The sequence below is a fragment of the Macrotis lagotis genome, chromosome 1, assembly GCF_037893015.1.
Source record: "Macrotis lagotis isolate mMagLag1 chromosome 1, bilby.v1.9.chrom.fasta, whole genome shotgun sequence".
In the NCBI taxonomy this organism is placed as follows: domain Eukaryota; kingdom Metazoa; phylum Chordata; class Mammalia; order Peramelemorphia; family Peramelidae; genus Macrotis; species Macrotis lagotis.
The window spans coordinates 563,897,626-563,916,817 of NC_133658.1; the positions used below are offsets into that span (position 1 = coordinate 563,897,626).

Consider the following 19,192-nt stretch of genomic DNA (forward strand, 5'->3'; position numbering starts at 1 on the left):
ATGAGGCTGCCGGGGTTGCCCGCGGCCCTGGCGGGGTCGGCCCCGCGCCGGGCGCTGGGGGCGCGAGCGCAAGTCGGGCCGGCGGCCGTGGCGCAGGTGCTGCGCCTGCCCGAGAGCCGGCGGAAGAGGCTGGTGTTCCCTCTGCAGGAGCTGGAGGGCCGCATGGCCCCGGGGGCCGGCGCCAAGCTCCACGTGAGGACCTTCGACCCCAGCCTGGAGGACATCGCGAGAGCCGAGACCGCCTTCCGCTCCGCGCCCCGCCACCGGATTGACTACGTCAGCAGCGCCGAGCGCCTCGACCACGCCCCCGCCCCCGCCCGGCCCGAGGTGAGGGGAGGGGCCGCCTCGCGCGGAGACTGCGCAGAGAGGACGCATGAGGGGGGGGGGGGGGGGGTGCAGTTACAGGAGGGGGCCGCCGGGTGGCGCGGCGGGTGACCGCCCACGCCTGGTGACGCAGCTGGCGTGCAAAAAGCAAAACAAACTTAAAAAACCCCAAAGCTATAGATGCCAACGCATTTAAACGTACCAGCCCCTTTCCACGGGTGCGGAGACTGAGGCAGAGCCCCTCAAACTCACCCTCGGGCGGCCCCTCCATGGGTGGTGGGAGGCCCGGGTCAGACAGCATGGGAGGGGGCGGCGAGCACATGGTGCCCCCCAGTGCCCCGCGGGTCCGCAGCGCGCCCCCAGCCAGCCGGCACACCCCCCTTGACAGAGAAGGGGCACCCGTGGCTCACACTGACGTGGTGCCCGCGGCCCTCCACGAAGCCCCCGGGACTATTTATTTATGTCTTAGATTTCTTGGCAAGGCAATGGGGTTATGCCCAAGGCCACGCAGCTAGGGCATTATTAAGTGTCTGAAGTTGGATTTGCCATTTCCTTAGGTGCCACTTCCCGCACCTCTAAAGGAAAAAGTAGCAACTTTCATAAATATGAATCTCTTAAATTTGTTGGCCAGGAGGTTGGGGCGGATGATTCTAGTAGTTTTTTTTTATTTTTTTACTTCCTTTTCATGGTGAATTTTCATTTTGATTTTTTTTGTTTTGTTTTAATTTTCCCTTTTATTATTATTTGACAAAAAACAAGAAATACCAGCATCTCATACAAAGGACAAAAAAGGCCTTCATAGAACACTATGGATTTCTATTATTTGTACCTTTTTATTGTGTATTTTGAAATTTACATGGGAATTCTAATACCTACCATACTTGTCTTTTTTTGCTAGCTTCTGTATATTTTTAAATGATTCACTATTATTCTTTTTTGGCAACTAGGTGGTACAGTGGATAGAGCACCAGCCCTGGAGTCAGGATGACCAGAGTTCAAATCCGACCTCAGACACTTAATACTTACTTAGTTGTGTGACCTTGAGCAAGCTGCTTAACCCCATTGCCTTGCAAAAACTAAAAAAAGAAAAAAAAAATTTAAAAAAAAAGCATAGCTACAGCAAAGCTTCTTCCACTCCCCTCATCTCATTTTTTTAAATCAGTTTTATTAGTCTGTTCAGAAAATATTTCATGTATCAGCTCAGTAGTTTCTGTTTTCAATTTTATTTATTCTTTGATTCTCAAAATTCTACTTTTGTGCTTGTTTGGGATTTTAAACTTGTTTTCCTATTTGTTTTTTTAGCTTCATGCACAACTCATTAGGATTCTCCTCTCTTTTGTTCATTTAAGGGTTCAGAGATAGAAATCTTCCTCTGAGAACTGTGTCTCACAAACTTTCATCTGTTGTTTCATTGTTTCCTTTAATATAATTATGTATTGGTTTTCAATTTTTTCATGAGATCATAGATTGAAAACTGGAAGAAACCTTGGACACTCTTCAGGAAACTAAACCCTAGAGAAGTAACTTGCCAAAGGTCACATCAACAGTCGATAGAAAAGCCCAGTAGTGGAATTAATAAATAGTAAGCCTTCAACCCCTGTCTCAATTTGACACTCTGACTCTCCTTTTTGATCCAGTCCTTATTGTTTAAGTCAATGTTCTTCATTCAAAATACCTACTAATGTGGAGAGCAGGAACTGGTTAACTATGCTCAATTAAGCAGATGACTACTAAATTGCTACTACTACTACTACTAAAATAAAATTGTATTGATATACCACCTTAAGGTGCCAGACACTGCTGAATGTTGTACAAATAACTCATTTGATCTCACAACAAGCCTCAGAGGTAGGGGCAGTTGCTATCCCCATTTTACAGGTAAGAAAACTGAGGCAGAGAAATGTTACGTGACTCAGTCAAAGTGTCATAGGTTGTACATGTCTAAGGCTGGATTTGAACACAGGTCTTCTGATTCCAGCTCTAGCACTCTTTCCCTCTTAGAAAAAAAAAATCATTTTTGGGACACATGTCCTAACAATTTATCTGAATTTATCATATTGTATAAAGTAATTTTACTCTTTAAATAAAAAAAAATTGTTCTTACATTAGGATTTGTTAATAATTCTCCAGTAATTAATTCACTACTTCTACATTAATGATGATAATCAGGAGACAATTCTTTCACGGAAGAATTCATTTATTAAATGCTTTCAATGTGTTTATCACTGTGCTACAATTAGAAAAGAGAGTACTGGCTCTCAGGGAACTCACAGTCTAAGGAGGGGGGTGGGGTGGGACACATATACATATTAGGGGATTCAGCTGCAGGGCTTTACACCGCAGAGGCCCAGGCAGATGAGGAGTCTGAAGAGTCCTTGGAGGTGGTGGCAGATGGGAGAGCATTTCCCAGAAGACCATGAATCTGATTGGACTTCATGGAGCTAGAGAAGGCCATGTCATTGACCAGTTTGTTTTTTTTGGGGGGGCGGGACAAGATTGGTGTACCCAGGGGAGAGCTCTGCATTACCTGCAGCAGGAGTAGGGAGGGAAGCAGATCAACCTCCTGCCACATAGGGCCCAGCTTGACTGTAACCAGACAACTGGGTTGGAGGCACAGAAGCAGACAATATGCCTTGGTCCCTGGGCTCTGGGTTATATACATTTATTAAATCAGTCAGGCCTACCTTTAAATTTGAACACTGAAAGAACTCCACTGAAAGCTATTAATTGGCCCCTTCTCTGATCAAAAGTCAACGATGATGAAACATTTTGCTCTTTGAAAAAATTACACGAATGCTTCACTTTTTGATTGAGGATTTGTTGGTAGACTAAGCAGATATGCCAAGCCTAGAAAAACCAGTATACACTGTACTTAGTGATTAATTTGATGATGCCTGAACTGATTCAGCTGACAAAGCCTTTCTGGTTTAACATCAATGGGGAAGGCATCACAGCCACACTATCTTCAGGACCTTGAGGAATTCCCTGAATCTCCAAGACCCTGAGTATTTTTGTCTGTAAAATGAATAGCTTTTTAGTTTTAGAACTATGATAGTGCCCTGCAGGAAATGGTTTTTTGAAGAGTTTCAGATGCTAATTTATATGCAGTGGTTATTAAACACTAAGGCAACCAAAGGAATAAGTGAGAAAAATAGAGCTTAAAGGATGTTGTTTCCTTTTTTTAAAAGATACTTTTCTTGAAATCTTCAGCAGTTGACACCTAGGGAATGCTCAGTAAATAGTTTTAAGTGAAATATTATATTTTGTATATTAAGGAAAACACTTGAAATGCATCAGAATTGCCATAAAGTTAACTTCCACTTTTTTCTTTTATCTGTAGTACAGAACTCATATTCTTGGGTATTAGTAATTTTTTTTCTTTTTCAATAGCTTCAGCAAAATTTAAGTTTCTCAGATCCTGGGTCTGGGAGACCTTTAAAGATAATAATCTTTACAGAGGTTTATAATTGAGAAAAAAAATACTAAGGTCTCATATTGTTATTTTATTGATTCTCTTTTCTATAAGGTCTGCTTTATAGGAAGAAGCAATGTTGGAAAATCATCCCTAATAAAGGCTTTATTTTCCCTGGTCCCTGAGGTTGAAGTCAGAGTTTCAAAAAAGCCGGTATGTTGAAATATTTGAAGCTGAATGGAACATATATGTATTTTATAAATTAAGTGATGATGAGTGGGAAGATGCAAAAAGCCTTTTTTTCCTCTTAAGTTTCTAAGGGCTATGTCTTTGATAATAGACACCATTTGTGACATGGGCTATCTCACTCAAGGTTAGGCAAGGAAAGAATGGCATCTTCATTCTTTAATCACTTTAATTAATTACTTGTGTACCTTGGAAAGAAAAGTAGGATTATTTTTTAGTATGTTTATTAAGAGTTTAATGCCTTTTCAAAACTGTGATTTTTCTTCCTTTTTTTCACTTTTTTCTCTCATGGACAAAATTTATTTTCTTTTTTAAGAAAAGTCCAGGGCGGCTAGGTGGCGTAGTGTATAAAGCACCAGCCTTGGAGTCAAGAGTACCTGGGTTCAAAGCTGGTCCCAGACACTTAATAATTACCTAGCTGTGTGGCCTTGGGCAAGCCACTTAACCCCATTTGCCTTGCAAAAAAAAAACAAAACTAAAAAAAGCCCACTTATGGTTCCACACCTATTTCAGGGCCTCTAATGTCATATATTTTTTTTCACTTCTTAACTTCAATTGTACCTTACCAATTTTTCTTTGCATATACATATAAATTCCCAATCCTATTATGTACCTCTCTAGTGTTAATGGCCACTTTCATGTTAACATGGCAGCTAAATGATACAGTGGATAGTGTTCTGAACCTGGGCTCAAGAAGACCGTCCGAGACCATTCCAGCCTTGTATACGTTCTATGCATGACCCTGGACAAGTCATTTAACTTCCTTTTGCTTCAATCCAGTGGAGAAGGAAATGGCAAACCTCCCCACTGTCTTTGCCAGGAAGACTCCAAATGGAGTCATGAAAAGTCTGACACAACTAAAATGATTTAACAATACCAAATGAAGTAATAAACACATGAACTTTACCTTCCTGATACTTCTGAAAGTTTCTTTCCCCTTCACCAAAGCCCATAACCCTGCCTTCAACAATACTTTTCTCTTATTCCTATGAAAATTGAGCCCCACACCCATTTTCTTTGCACCTCATTCCAGTGACCATTACTAGGAATGGTAAGAGAGAAAATCTTACCCAACTACTCCCAAAGAACCCTTCTACCTTTCTTCCTTTCTCCTACCTATGTTCACCTATAGAGCTATACAGAAAGTAGGAAATTGTATGGGATCCTGGTTCCTTCCTTGTCTGTGGCATAGCTCTCTTAGCCCCAGTGTTGGTTATTGAAATGGATAAAAGAGAGTATATGTGAAAGTCACCTTTTTGTAATGGAGACATGACTGAAGTGGATATCAAGGGCTTTGGAGTTGTATTCTATTTCTATTATCCTTGACATGATATCATTTTTAATATTTAGATCAGGTAGTTATTTTGATTTGAAAATTTTTTTTAATTCATCTTTTTTCCCCATTTACTTCAATAGGGACATACAAAGAAAATGAACTTTTTCCAAGTTGGAAAATATTTTACATTGGTGGACATGCCAGGCTATGGTTTTAAAGCACCCAAGGATTTTGTTGACATGGTAGAAGCTTATCTGAAAGAACGGCCAAAGTAAGGAAAAACTTCCTAACAATATACGTAGTTCTTTAGTAATACAGTAACAGTTTAAATTTGTCATGTCAGTCCCTGAGAGTTATATCACCAACTTAATTTTTGTAAAATTTTTTCCCCTGCTTTGTAATTTTCTAAAATACTATTTGGAACCAAAATATTTCATTATTGATTTCAGTTTGTAGATGAGGATAATTAATCCTTTTATGTACTTTCTTGAATCTAGAAATTCTTTGGCTAAGTTTTCTTCTTTAGATATATTTTATATGTCATAATGAAATGATAAATTTAATCTTTTAGCCTCAATTTTCTCATCTGTAAAAAGGAAACAATAACAGCATCTATCTCATAGGGCTGAGAAGAACAAATAATATGTGGAGAACTCTCTATGTGAACCTGTAGAAATGTTAAATGGATAAATACCATAGAAATGTTAGCTATTGTAATGTGTAAGACCCATGTTTCAGAGTTAAATAAGACTATAAAATGTTATTGGTCATATTTCATATATTTAGTGGCTCCTGTTACCACATGTTTACTTGAAATGGTAAGCTATATAACAATATTTCTGTAAGGATTTGGTAGGTTAATGTCTTTAATCCTCAGTGTTACAATGCAATGGCTTTCTATTTATTTGGAGTTATTATTCCAAAGTATGCATGTGCTAAGCAATGGCACCTTTGAGGCCATAGACTGGATTTCCTGGTGAAATGGTATTTTTGGTTTTGAGAATTCTCAAATGACTATGACTTAAGTGAGGCAGCTAGGTGGCGCAGTGGATAGAGAACCGGCCCTGGAGTCAGGAGTACCTGAGTTCAAATCCAGCCTCAGACACTTAATAATTGCCTAGCTGTGTGGCTTTGGGCAAGTCACTTAACCCCACTGCCTTACAAAAACCAATTAAAAAAAATAGAATGTCCCAAGGAAAGAAATGTACTTGTTGAGTTGAGAAGTGGGAGATTGTGAAGAGAACATGAGAGATAAATCTACTGAAAGTGTTACTGCAGTAATCTTTGTTCATTTCTAATTCTTACAGTTTGACCAGAACATTTTTGTTGGTAGATGGTGTTGTTGGAATTCAGAAAGCAGATACTATTGCTGTAGAAATGTGTGAAGAATTCGCATTACCTTATGTGGTAAGTGATAACCAAGCATCCTGCTTGCATTCGCAAATGTTAAGATGTCTCGAGGCAGATAGGTTTATGTCTCTAGCTAAATGTACAGATTTTCAGTTTTGGAAGTGGAAGTAAAATTTCCGTTGAATCTTTTAAAAATATATACTTGTGCTTTTTCCCTCCTTCTCCTATGAATCTTCTGATATTAAAAACCATACCCCAATTAAGATGAAGCCCTTATTTATCTCCTTTTGATAAGCACATACACATATACAATGAATGTGTCTAAAAAAAAAGATTGACCCTTTTCATGCAAAACAAAAGATCTATGGTTGCACAGCCTACATTCAGATTGTCTGAATCACATTCTTGAAACATAGTATAACAAATTGTTGAGTATGTACATTGAATTCCTGTACAAATTAAAATCCTTCTCGAATGTTACCAACTTTAAAAGGATTGTCTTGTTTTTCAAAGTTTTTTTTTAAAAGAATAACCTCCCTCAGGTAAAGAGAGGCAGCGTAGTCCCTACTGGGCAATAATGGGGATATGGAGATAAATCTTTTTGCACATTTATCTTTATAATATTGCTATTACTGTGTACAATGTTCTACTGGTTCTGCCCACTTCAGTCTTCATCAGTTCATAAATTTTCCCAGCTTTTTCTGAAACCATTCTTTTCATCATTATCTATAACACAATAGCATTCCATCATATTTGTATTTGTTCACCCACTCCTCAGCTAATGGGCATCTCTTTGGTTTCTAATTTTTGGCCACCAAAAATATGAATTCCAGCCCCTTCCTTTTTTTTTTAACGAAACATGCCACTTTGCTGAATGTAAAAAGCCTTGTAAGATAGTTTCAATATTTTTTGCCTCACATAGCAGTCAATGAATAATCCTTTAATTTTTAAAAAATAATCATATGTGATAAGCACTTGACTTTTATAAAATATTTAAAATCCTTAGTGTGGAAAAGCACAGATAAATCATGGTTCTTCCTCATTTTCAATTGATGGTCTAACATTTTACTCTGGGAATGGAATTTGAAGAGTTCTTCTATATAGCATCTCATTTTGAACTCCAGTATAACCTTCCCCCCCACCCCTTAAGAATAAGCCCTCAGGGAAGGAGAGAGAGAAAGCCAGTAATAATATTCTTTGGGGGACAAAATATTCATGGAAAGGCAAAAAGACAAGCTAAGTAATTTTTGTTAACTTTAAAAAAAGAAAAGATATATCTGACATGCTTCAAAAAAGCAAATACAGATTTCGGATTCAAATCAGTATTAGTTTAGCCCTGTGACATAAAAACTTGGAAAGGAGACTCAATCTAATGCACATAATAATTCTCAATAAAGATAGATATAATGATATTCAAAATCTGACATTTATTAGCTATGGGACCTTAGGCAATTGATCTTTTTGCAGTGATTTTCTTGTTTGTAAAATATGATTAACTAATATTTGCACTATCTACCTTGAGGTTTTTGTAAAGTTCTCTGTAAGCATGAGTTATTAGTAGGGCTGTATTGTTTTCAATCACTCGTTGATTCATTTAAATTTTTTCCAGTCCCCATTCACTCTCCTTTTTAAAATAAATTTTATAGATGGTGTTAACAAAAATTGACAAAGCTTCCAAAGGTTATCTTGCAAAACAAGTTCTGCAGATCCAAGAATTTATTGACACCCAAACCCAGGGATGCTTTCCTCAGCTGTTTCCTGTTAGGTGAGCTTAACTGCCTTTTTTTTTAAAGAAATTCTGATGGTATGTATCATTAATATAATATTACTTGACATCTCAGTGGGTAGAAAGGGCAGGAAAGAGGAAGAGGAATTTGGAACTCAAAATTTTTTTTAAGTTGAATGTTAAACAATGTAAAGACTAATAGACTGCCTTCTGTGGGGGGTTGGGGGAGGGAAACAAGATTAGGGGAAAAATTGTGAAATTCAAAATAAATAAATAATTTTTCTTAAAAAGTTATATTTTAAAAATAAATTAAAAAAGAAAATATTAGCAGACACAGGGATTATCCATGTGAGTTGGAAGAGGCTTATAATTTTGAACACCTTAAGCATCCTCTTCTTACCTACTTCTTACTTTTCCTTCGCTTTTCTCTTTATCTGCTTGTTACAAGAGTCCTTCACTGTCACTTTATTCCAACCCAGTTCCTTCCAGCTCACCTTTCTAGGCATTTCTAACAAAAGGTCAGCTTTTAAGGTTAGACCTCATATTTTCTGAAAGGAATAGAAGATTAATGTAGTAAGTATTTTTTGAACAGCAGGGAAATACTGTTCTACTTTTTTGGTGCAATAAAAACTTAAGTATTATTTATTTCTAAGATTCTAAGATAATTTCTAAAATTTAACCACTAGTTATTCCAATGAGACCTGTGATAGAGAGGATTATTATTTCTCAGATTGATAATTTCTATTGATAGAGCATTTATTGAAGAACTACTGTGTGTGGCAGACACTAATTTAGGTATTAGAGTAGGGGCAGGGAACCTTTTTTCTGCCAAGGTCTAATTGGATATTTTTAACATCATTGGAGGGTACAGCTGGTCAAACATTTAATTAATTCACCCCCAAAAGCTACTAGATTTATTGAATTTTGAGTATCACTTGCAATTGCCCTGGCAATCCTACCTCTGTACTAGAGTTACAAAAAACAAAGTAAGAACACTCCCTGTCCTCAGAGAACTTGCATTTTAAGCTGAGGGGAATAGAACATGTTTCCAATAGGTGACTACATACAAAGTACAAAGTGATCTTAAGGGGGGACAACAAAGAAGGGAGGCAACAAATCTGGAAATCCTCAAAGAAGTGGCATTTGACCTGAGGCTAGAGATGAGGAGGGAAGACTTTATAGGACAGGATCTGAGGAAAGCCAGAGGGGGAATGTCCTCTTTGGAAAACAGCAAGTACAGGCCAGTTTAACTGGAGCATAGAGTGAGGGAGGAATGCAGACCAAGCAATAATCAGTTTTTATTAAATATATTCTATGGCTAAATGCTATGCTAAAGTCTAGGGTTTTCAAAACAAGCAAAAAAGAGAAATAGTCCCTTCCCACTGGAAGCTTATATTCTAACAGGGAAAGATTGCCTAGAAAAGGGAGCCAAAAAAGTGTGAAGGTGAACTGAGTCAGAAGCAGAACTGAGAGGGTTAACATCAACCTGGAAATAAGCACTTGACACCAGATTGTTAATGGAGTTTAAATGAAGGGGGATGGAGTCTAGAGACAATGCAGGACCATCTTCAATGATATGTTTGCAGAGACATGGGCCTTGAACTCATTCTTCCTTCCCTACCTTATCAGCTTAAATAAAGAAACCTTCATTTCACCTGCCACTCCTGCAAGGATGGCACTGGGCCACCCTCCACTTGGGTTCTCTTATGTCTCAGGCACTATGCTGAGTGCCAGGGATGGGACTAAGAAAAAGACAGTCTCGGCTTTCAAAGAACTTCAGTCTAATGGGGAGAAGAGGATATCAAAAAGGAAGTAGAAAAGGGGGATTGGAGGGGGGCCACCCAGAGAGTCCCCAGATCAGAGGCATGATGTAGATTTGAAACCAAACAAAACTGCTGATGGAAAATAAAGAATTTATCTTGAGTCCTCTATAAACAAAGACTTTGGATGGAGTTCATTGCTCTGCCTTCTTGCCCTCCAATTAGAGGGAAAGACAGCCGAGGGGCTGAGGAAGTGTTAAGGTCTCGAGGTGGCACCATACCCTTGTCTTTCCCTGGGGTGGCAGTTTTCCCTTTTCTGATACTTCTTCATCCTACCCTGAACACTATTAGTCATTGAGATTTTTTTTTAGAAGAATAATCTTATTAGCCTTTAAGCCCTAAAAAGACATGACCTTTTCAGAATGATTCATTGGTAATAGATTCAGCAAGATATCAATTTAGAAACAATTCCATACATATCATCTTCAGCAACATTAGTCTAAGTCAGATATACATTTTTATGTCTAAGTGTTCTCCTAGAATTCCATATTTACTACTGATGTTAAGATAAATTAATAAAGGTTGACAGGAAGATCTCAGAAACTTGTGAGTCAGCAGCAAAGTAGTATGGCCAAAGTTAAGTTATGCTATTGAAGAAGGAAAAATGTAATAATCCAAGCTTGTAGTTATAAGATCATGGGATTCAAGCTTAGTTATGACCTGGAAATCATTGTGATTACTCCAAATATGGGCTGATTTAAGATATCAACACCTTATAGCTTTGTAAAAATTCATGGAGTATATTCTTGAAATATTGTACCATTCTTGTTGGGTGACTAAAATAAATAAAAGGTTGAAGTGCGTAGAAAAAAGGAAAGTTGGGAAGGAATAAATTCATGATCAGCAAGGATAGATTTTGATGTTCAGAATGGAAAAACTGCCTTAAAAATATTTTAAAATCTGGTATGAAGTGTTTCCAAATGCTGCTAAGATAAGTCATTCAAGTCCTATGTTTGGCACAAAGCCTTTTCATGGTCCTATCCCCCCCACTCCCAATTGCCAGTACTCTCTCTCCCAAACTACCTTGTGTTTATATTTATTCACTTTTAAGTTTATGCTGCCTGAATTTTTTTTCTTTTGGATTTTGTTTTGTTTTGTTTTTTGCAAGGCAGTGGGGTTAAGTGGCTTGCCCAAGGCCACACAGCTAGGTAATTATTAAGTATCTGAGGTCAGATTTGAACTCAGGTACTCCTGACTCCAGGACCAGTGCTTTATCCATTGCAACACCTAGCTGCCCCTGCCTGCATTTTTATAGATATTTGTTTGTTTCCACTATTAGAATTTAAGATGCTTTCCAGTAGGGAGGTTTCATTTCTTGTATTTGTATCCTCATTGATTCACAGTTCTAGGTACCTAGTAGTAATAAATACTTACTGGGTGATTGTTCAGCAAATCCCAGAATTGTACAACTAAGGGGCATGCTTTAAATTTTTAGAGAGATATTTATTAAAAATATTCACTATTTCACAAATGGAACTCCCAAAAAGGTGATACAGGCCAGAAAAGTAATTTCAAAAGTTTAAATTCAGATTGATATTACTCAGAAAAAAAATCTCCTTGTTCTTTTTTTTTCTTTTCACAGTTCTGTGACATATTCTGGAATCCATCTGTTGAGGTGTTTTATATCTCATATAACAGGAAACCTTCATATGAATAGCTCAAAGCTTGGCTAAACTCTCAAAGACTGGCTGTGTCATCCGGAACATCAACATTGTTTTAGATGTTGTCTATCTTGAACATGGCAAGAGAACCATTTGCATCTTCTCAAAGTAATCTCTGCCTTAGTTTTAATGCCTAAGAAATGGATATAATGGATCTAATCATGTTGTTCAATTCAGAATAATTATTTGGAAAAGTTATTTTTTTTTAACAAGCTGAAACTTAAACTTGTTACATACGCTAATGGTTTAGGATTCTTTGTCATGAGAAATCATAGAACATTAAGCTTACAACAAAGGGCTTCCAGATAGTAGGGTCTCCTGCTAGACATTGATTCCTTCACCCCTCTCATCACTTCCCCCATTTACTTCCCCAGAACTTAGAACAGAGAAAGCAGCTTTGCTACCCCAATCCCAAACCTAGAGGAACAGGCACTCAACCTGCCACTGAAGGTGTGGATAAGATACTAGAGAATGTGGAAGTCTCAAAGTGTGTAGTTTTGTGGCACATCCTTTGGGAACACAATTGATTCATTAGTCTTATCTACTTAAAACAATTCCATTATAGCCTAGACTTAGAAATACTTCAAAGCAGTTATTTAATAGGGTTTGCTTTGTAAGCAGCATACATGGAAGTGTGTATACTGATATACTATACTTTATCATATCTGTGCTAAATATATTTTAATACAATAAGATTTTCAATAAAATGTGGGTTCTTCCAACAAACTGTTGGGAAGTATTTATTGAAGTACAATCTAGCAAGGTAAGCCATTACACAACATAATGAAAGGTATCAGAGAAACTAATGTTATAGTGCCCACTTTCTAGTGAAAGGCAAAAAGACAAGCTAAGAAAGTCTCATTAACTTTAAAAAGGAAAAGATAAATCTGATATGCTTGACAAAAGCAAATATAGATTTCTGAATTAGAACAACATTCCTGTATTTCTCTGCTCAGTGACAGGAAAGTTTGGAGTTGAGAATCAATGTAATGCACAGTCCAAGCACTCAAAAAGTTGTATGATGACACTATTCTACAAACATCTTTATGGCACCCAGGGTTTTGTATAATTGGTTCTCATTGAAAAGCTCAGAGTAAACCTCTTACCAGAAAGATAAGTTATTGTTGTTCTTAAATAATCAAATACAGTTGGCTGAATCATATTTAGCATTTCGAAGTGAAAAAGCTTAAAAGACTAGATGTAATTGATGAAAATAAAACAAGTTACAGAACTTTTTCAGAATTCATTTCTCATTTAATAGTCCCCAGAAGGAGGCAGAGTATGTCTTATATCAATGAAATGGGCCCACTTTAATGAATCTTGATTAATGACAACTTTAGAGGTGTTGGTGAGTCAAATACTACCAGTTTTAAACAGCAAAAATAACTTGACAAATTTGAAAGCTATTCCCCTAAAACTCTGACAATACAATTGCCAGCAATGATTTGATAAAACAATGAAACCTGCTGCTTATCTCTAACAGGGTAAATGGATGATGCAAGTTACAGATGTTTTTGAACATAGGAGAAACACAGGGATTTTGTTTTGCTCAACTATGCATGGTTTTTACAAGGTTTTTCAAGAGCAAACTGATTTTTTTCATTAGAAAAAAACTGATTAAAAAAGTGAATTATCCGCATGTGTGTGTATAACACACACAGTAATAGTGCAGATTACTACAAATTAAATCATGACTGGAGCAGCAGCTTCCAAATTTCACTTTTACCTGTTCTTTGAAGCCATAGATCATTGTTTCCTTTAGTGCTTCTTTTTTCTGTTCCCTCTCAAAAGAAATGTTGATTGCCTTCAAGATAAAAGTTCATTTGATAAAAATTATCTGTATATATTCAGAAAGGTTTGGGTCACTGTCTCAATACAGTTGCCATACTTCTGTCTGCCAATATTACCACTAAATAAGTTCATGAGCCAGGACCTTATTCAACATAAAATTAATGAGACTGGTCCTAGCTCTGTAACTGGTAATTCAGTGTCAATATTTTGAAGGAACAAATGTGTATTTTTATGAATTATGTGCTAAAGCATGACATTGTGATAAACATTTCATATATATGTCATTTGATCCTCACAACCCTATTATTTCCATTTTGCAGTTGAGGAAACTGAGGCAGATGTATCAGTAACTTGCCCAAGATCATGAAGCCAGGAAGGATATGAGAATGGATCTCAACTTCATTCTTCCTGACCCCAGACCCAGGGCTTTATCTACTGTGCAATCTACCTCTAATTGTCTGGGTCTCAATTTCCTCATCTGCAAGATGAGAGCTTAAATTGAAATGATCAGGTCCCTTTCATCGATATAGCTTCACAGGCTTAGAGCTGGAAGGGACTGAAGTCATTTAGCTTTTAATGCCTTCATTTTCCAGATGAGAAAATTCTGAAGTCTAAACGGTGAAGAAACTTGATATGTTATTCACCAGTAATGAAGATTTGGATTTGGAATGGTGGACCTTCCCACAAATTCAAGGGGTAAAGGGCATCCTCCAAAAACTCCACCATTCCTGTGACAGTAAAGGAAAATGAAGGTGAAAATACAGCTCTGAGAAATATTTTGGTGATGAGATGCTACTGCCAAAGCCATCAAGGTCTCTTCCATATATCAAGAAACTGCTTGCAAATGGGTTGCTTCTAATCTAAGCCAGTAATTTTTCATGAAGGCAACCACATTACACTGCTATAGGTCATAGCCAAATAGCCTTTATCATGAGACAAAAAATTAGCAAAAGTAGGTTGATTGGGTTTTCAAAAACGAAAGTTTCTGATGCAACTCATGGTTATAAGTACTCAGCTATATCATCTCCCTTAGCAAATATTCCTAAGTAACTGACTAAGGAAGGTTACAAATCACTAAGAGAAAGTTAAGTCATATTTCAGGTGCTTTTACTAAGGAAGGGAAGCATATGTGTATTTTAGACTCATTAAAGAGTGAAAATGGAAAAAAAGACCAACACTTCACTTATCTAGAAAAGTCCCTTATGCAAAACAGCTTATTCCTTGATGTGGTTAAGACTGGTCTCCCTGTTGAGAATGGGGGCACCGCCTTGGTGTCTGCAGCTGCAAGAAGTCTGCCTCCCTCCCCCTCCTGATGCTCTACATACAAATCAGGCAGTGGTTCCTGTGGTATGTGCTGTTAACTTCCAGTATGCGAATAAGTGAAGTCTGAAACATTGGGAGGTCGGGGGCTGGGGGAAGAAATAAAGTAATGACAGTAGAAATTATTCCTGAATTTCAACTGCTACAGGTTTAGCTTCCTGAGTTCCTGACTTGGTAACTTAGAAGTAGCATTTTTTAATATTATAATTTAAAATAAGTCCCTGTAATGCTCAATTAGTAACTTTTTTTTTATTAGATTTCAAGGTCTTTACCTGTTTTTTTTTTATTTTTTTTTTTTGCATGGCAAGGCAGTGGGATTAAGTGACTTGCCCAAGGTCACATAGCTAAATAAGCATCAAGTGTCTGAGACCAAATTTGAACTCAGGTCCTCCTGACTCCAGGGATGGTGCTCTTTCCACTTCACCATCTAGCTTTAGTTTAGAGCTCAAATGTAAACAACTAGACTTGCCTAATAGAGGATTAATCCATAGTAATTAAATGCCAGACAAGGAAGGTGTTAATACTTTTTTTTCCCATAGAATTAATAGACAAAGCTTTGATGTTTTCACAAAGATTGAAGACAGGGTCCAGGCAAATGGAAAAGGAGACAGAAAAGGGAGGTGAAAGGGATATCAGTAGTTTTTAACCTGAGAATCTGTAAATCTTATTATTTGTGGAAAACTATATTTCAACATAACTGGTTGCCTTTATAATCCTTTGTGCATTTAAAAACATTCCTCTGAGAAGGAAGGGTTCTAATGTGGTCATGTCACAAAGAAGATTCAGGACCCTAGGACACAGTGAGAAATAGCAAAAGTGGGTAAAAAGGCAGAAACAGACAAATTTTGAAGGTATCTTTCACTTTGTTTCATTTGATCCTCAACTACTCTGCAAAGTAGGTGTGGTTATTATCCCCATTCTAAAAGATTAGGAAGGAAACCAAATCAGACCAATTTACTTGCTCAGGTTCACAAGGCAAGTTAGAGATGTGAGTCAGGATTCAAATTCAAGTCTACTGGGACATCTGACAGACTCAGTGACCAAATGGGATCCCTTCATTCTGGGTTTTTTTTTGTTTGTCCTTTGTTTTCAAAGACTGATTATCATTAGTCACAGGTGATGTCCTGAATTGCATGTGAATTAGACTTGAGCAAGGCAGAGCTTCACAAAAGTCTGCCTCACTCTCTTTCAGAATTATCATAGTCCAGTGACAAAAGTCATAGCCAAACTGGGCTGGGATGCAAACTACTAAAAGAATTGGAGCTCTTCTAATTCCAAAAAGCCAAATTTCAAAAAAAAAAATCCAAAACATTTTTATATGGAATAGAAGCCTGACATTTTCTGCCATCTTTAGAGGAATAAAATGTTCCATTTCCCCCTGCTCCCCCCCAAAAAAACTCTATTTTTCTATTTCAAAAATAGAAATATTAATAAAGCATTTCTAACTCTCATGTACTGGAGTGATTAAGCATTCAAAGCACTTACCCTTTGAGTAAATGGGAAAATGGAAACTAATTTAATTTGGCCCAGTGATAAGACCAGTGTCTTATTACTATCTTTCCTTTGTGATCAATTCTATTTATGTCATTTAAAAGCTGGACAATACAGTCATACAAAACTAGAAATCTTGATATCCCATGGACAAAAATGAAATGACAATATCACTATACTGTAATTGTCAATAAATCAGTGACCTTTTGGATACCCCCAACCTCCAGTTTCACAGCACACATTCTGAATCCAATGGAGCCAGCCTAGGATTGGCTCTTGACAAAAATAAATTTTTTAGGTACCTAATTTATTTCAAAACACACATTTATTCAAAGCCAATCTTTCTTTGGTAAACCAATCCTTGGTAAACAAATCAAACCAGTCCAAGCTTTGAGGGGCTCAGAGATGGCTCAAAGTCCATTTCAGGACTTGGGGAGTAATTCTGCAAGAAGACAGATACCTCCATTGCTTCTGAGAACAATGCAAAACTCCGATCTCTCAGAGGCACAATGTGAAGATCCTTTTAGCAGCCACAATTATGAGCTGTATGTATATATATATACATATATATATATGTATATATACACATACATCTAAACTCCCAAAGAAGAAAAAATATCATCAATGTCATCCATGCTTCTGACAGTTTGTGATACAGTGTTATTCTCCTTTTCTTGAGCCAGTGCTGGTGACTTCATTGCACCACTACAATTTTCACTAAGTTTTGCGTTTCTGTCATGCAACAGTTGGTTCTTTTTAGATGTCAGTTTGGGTCTATGAATTGTAAGGTCTGAGAATGTTCTTTTAGCATCACCCTCTGTGACAGCCTTCTCACTCTGATGAAGAAACTGCTGAATTTCCTTTAGAACAATGGGCTGCAACTTTCTCTGTGGTTTCCTCTGCTGCTTTATAGATTTATTCTGTGAACTGATTCTTCTCAGGTGGGTCTTTGAAGACATGTTACTCAAGTCGTGGAGAAGAAAATTACAGATGGATGTTTTTATGCAGTTCAATTTCTTAGGCAAGCTTTTAAAAGAGAAAGGAAACATTTTTAAACCTATTAACTAGAGAAAAAAACCTCTTTTCTCCCTTCTTTCCATCTCTGTCCACAAAATATAAAAATACACAATTCAGTTTAACAAACACTGAGTGCATAGTCTGTGCAAAGCATTTAGACAGGCTCTGTACAAGATAAAATGAAGACAAAAATGAGAGTTCAGGTCTGATGTATTATCCTGTTTTGCTGAACTGTTTTTTTCCCTCTCTTTTTTCTTCATTACAATGGATGGTTCTAGGTAGGCAAGGAAGATGGGAAGGAAATAAAATATAAAAACAAAAAGAAACAACATAGTTCAGAAGAACATAAGCTTCTTGAGCATAAGGACTATAATTTTTTTTTTATCTTAATATGTTTAGGACTTAGGACAACACAGACACATTTTTATTTAGTGGTGGGGTTTTTTTTTGAAGCAATTGGGGTTAAGGAATTGCCCAGGGTCACATACATATTAAGTGTCTGAGGCAGAATTTGAAGTCTGGTCCTCCTGACTCCAGGGCTAGCACTCTATCCATGGTGCTAGCTAAGCTACCCCAATTAAAACATTTTGTTTTACTGACCTGAATAAATGTTACAATATGATCTCTAGATGTCTGTTTCCAAACTCTTACTTCCATACCATACTCCTTTCTTTTTAGGATGTAGTATTCTTTCCATTAACATTCATATACCATGATTTTATTTAGCTAATCCTCAGATTTATGGACACCTTTTTGACTTCTAATTCTTTCTAGCATAAGAGGTACTACTATAAATATTATGAAACATGTAGGTCTTTGCCTCTGTTTTGGATCTTCTTCAGATATATGCCTAAATAACAGCACTGTTTAAGTCAAAAGGTATGTACAATTTGGGAGTTTTAGGGTGTAGTTCCAAATTGTTGTCTTATATAATTGAACTAGTTCACAAATCCACCAACAGAAACATGGAAGGGGACACAAATAAATTTGTTATTATTACCTTGCCAAGTTTAATAAAGGCTTCTTAAAATGCCAATAGTCTCAAACAGGGCAACTCTCAAACTATGGTGAACTAAGAATGGTTTTTATATTTTGAAATACAGTGTATTAGGGGCAGCTAGGTGGCACAGGAGCATGAGCCCTCAAGTCAGGAGAATCTGAGGTCAAATTCAATCTCAAACACTTGACAATAACTGTGTGACCCTGGCCAAGTCACTTAACCCTGATTTGCAATGCAAAAAAAAAAAGAAATGTGTTTTTTTTTATAAATATCAGCTCTTGGATAGGAGCTAGAAAAAAGGTCTCCCATATTCTTCATAAATTATATAAAAGTTGTCTTTCCTTCACAATTTAAAAAGAAAATTTAAATTAAAAAAAAAAGACTGCCTCTGAAAGTGTCATACAAACACAAATATAACTGGACAGTTTAAAAACAAGCTCCCCCTGAAAAGGGAGGAGGATTCTCTGAGGAAGAAGATGTTTCTTATTCTTCAAAACCAGAGCTACAGAAGCTTTCAGGTGAGATAATACCAAATAAGGGTCAGAGGAAGAATTCAGTATAAAAGGTGATGACTCCCAGCTCCTCTGAACATACTAAGGCAGCTGCCTGTTAATTGATGTAGCATCAGAGTTCTGCTGTCTGCAAGCTATCCATGACACATGAGAACCTCCCAAACTTATCAAAGTGATTATGATGAGTGGTGATTTACATGACTAATAAAAACAGCAGCAAAAACATTTATATAGAGCTTACTATGG

General features: G+C 37.2%; 2 protein-coding genes across 3 annotated transcripts in view; one reads left to right on the forward strand and one right to left on the reverse strand.

The window, feature by feature from the left end:
* Positions 1-13,562, forward strand: GTPBP8 (GTP binding protein 8). Its single transcript, XM_074214520.1, has 6 exons — positions 1-327; positions 3,851-3,949; positions 5,399-5,529; positions 6,566-6,665; positions 8,255-8,373; positions 11,737-13,562. Exons 1-6 carry the CDS (start codon positions 1-3, stop codon positions 11,825-11,827), a joined length of 867 nt encoding a protein of 288 aa, XP_074070621.1. The 3' UTR covers positions 11,828-13,562.
* Positions 12,509-19,192, reverse strand: part of RMP64 (ribonuclease MRP subunit p64) — a 16,668-nt gene continuing 9,984 nt past the window's right edge. The window contains exon 8 of one of the 2 annotated variants that reach the window (XM_074214519.1): positions 12,509-17,443. In XM_074214519.1, coding sequence (XP_074070620.1) covers positions 17,011-17,443 — 433 coding nt within the window. In that variant the 3' untranslated portion in view covers positions 12,509-17,010. The remainder of the gene's footprint in view (positions 17,444-19,192) is intronic. The other variant, XM_074214518.1, reaches the window with a different exon arrangement.

Coding starts and splice junctions, on each gene's coding strand:
- GTPBP8 (XM_074214520.1), top strand. CDS start 1: ATGAGGCTGCCGGGGTTGCCCGCGGCCCTGGCGGGGTCGGCCCCGCGC. Junction 328..3,850: donor CCGCCCCCGCCCGGCCCGAG/GTGAGGGGAGGG, acceptor CTTTTCTATAAG/GTCTGCTTTATAGGAAGAAG. Junction 3,950..5,398: donor TCAGAGTTTCAAAAAAGCCG/GTATGTTGAAAT, acceptor TTACTTCAATAG/GGACATACAAAGAAAATGAA.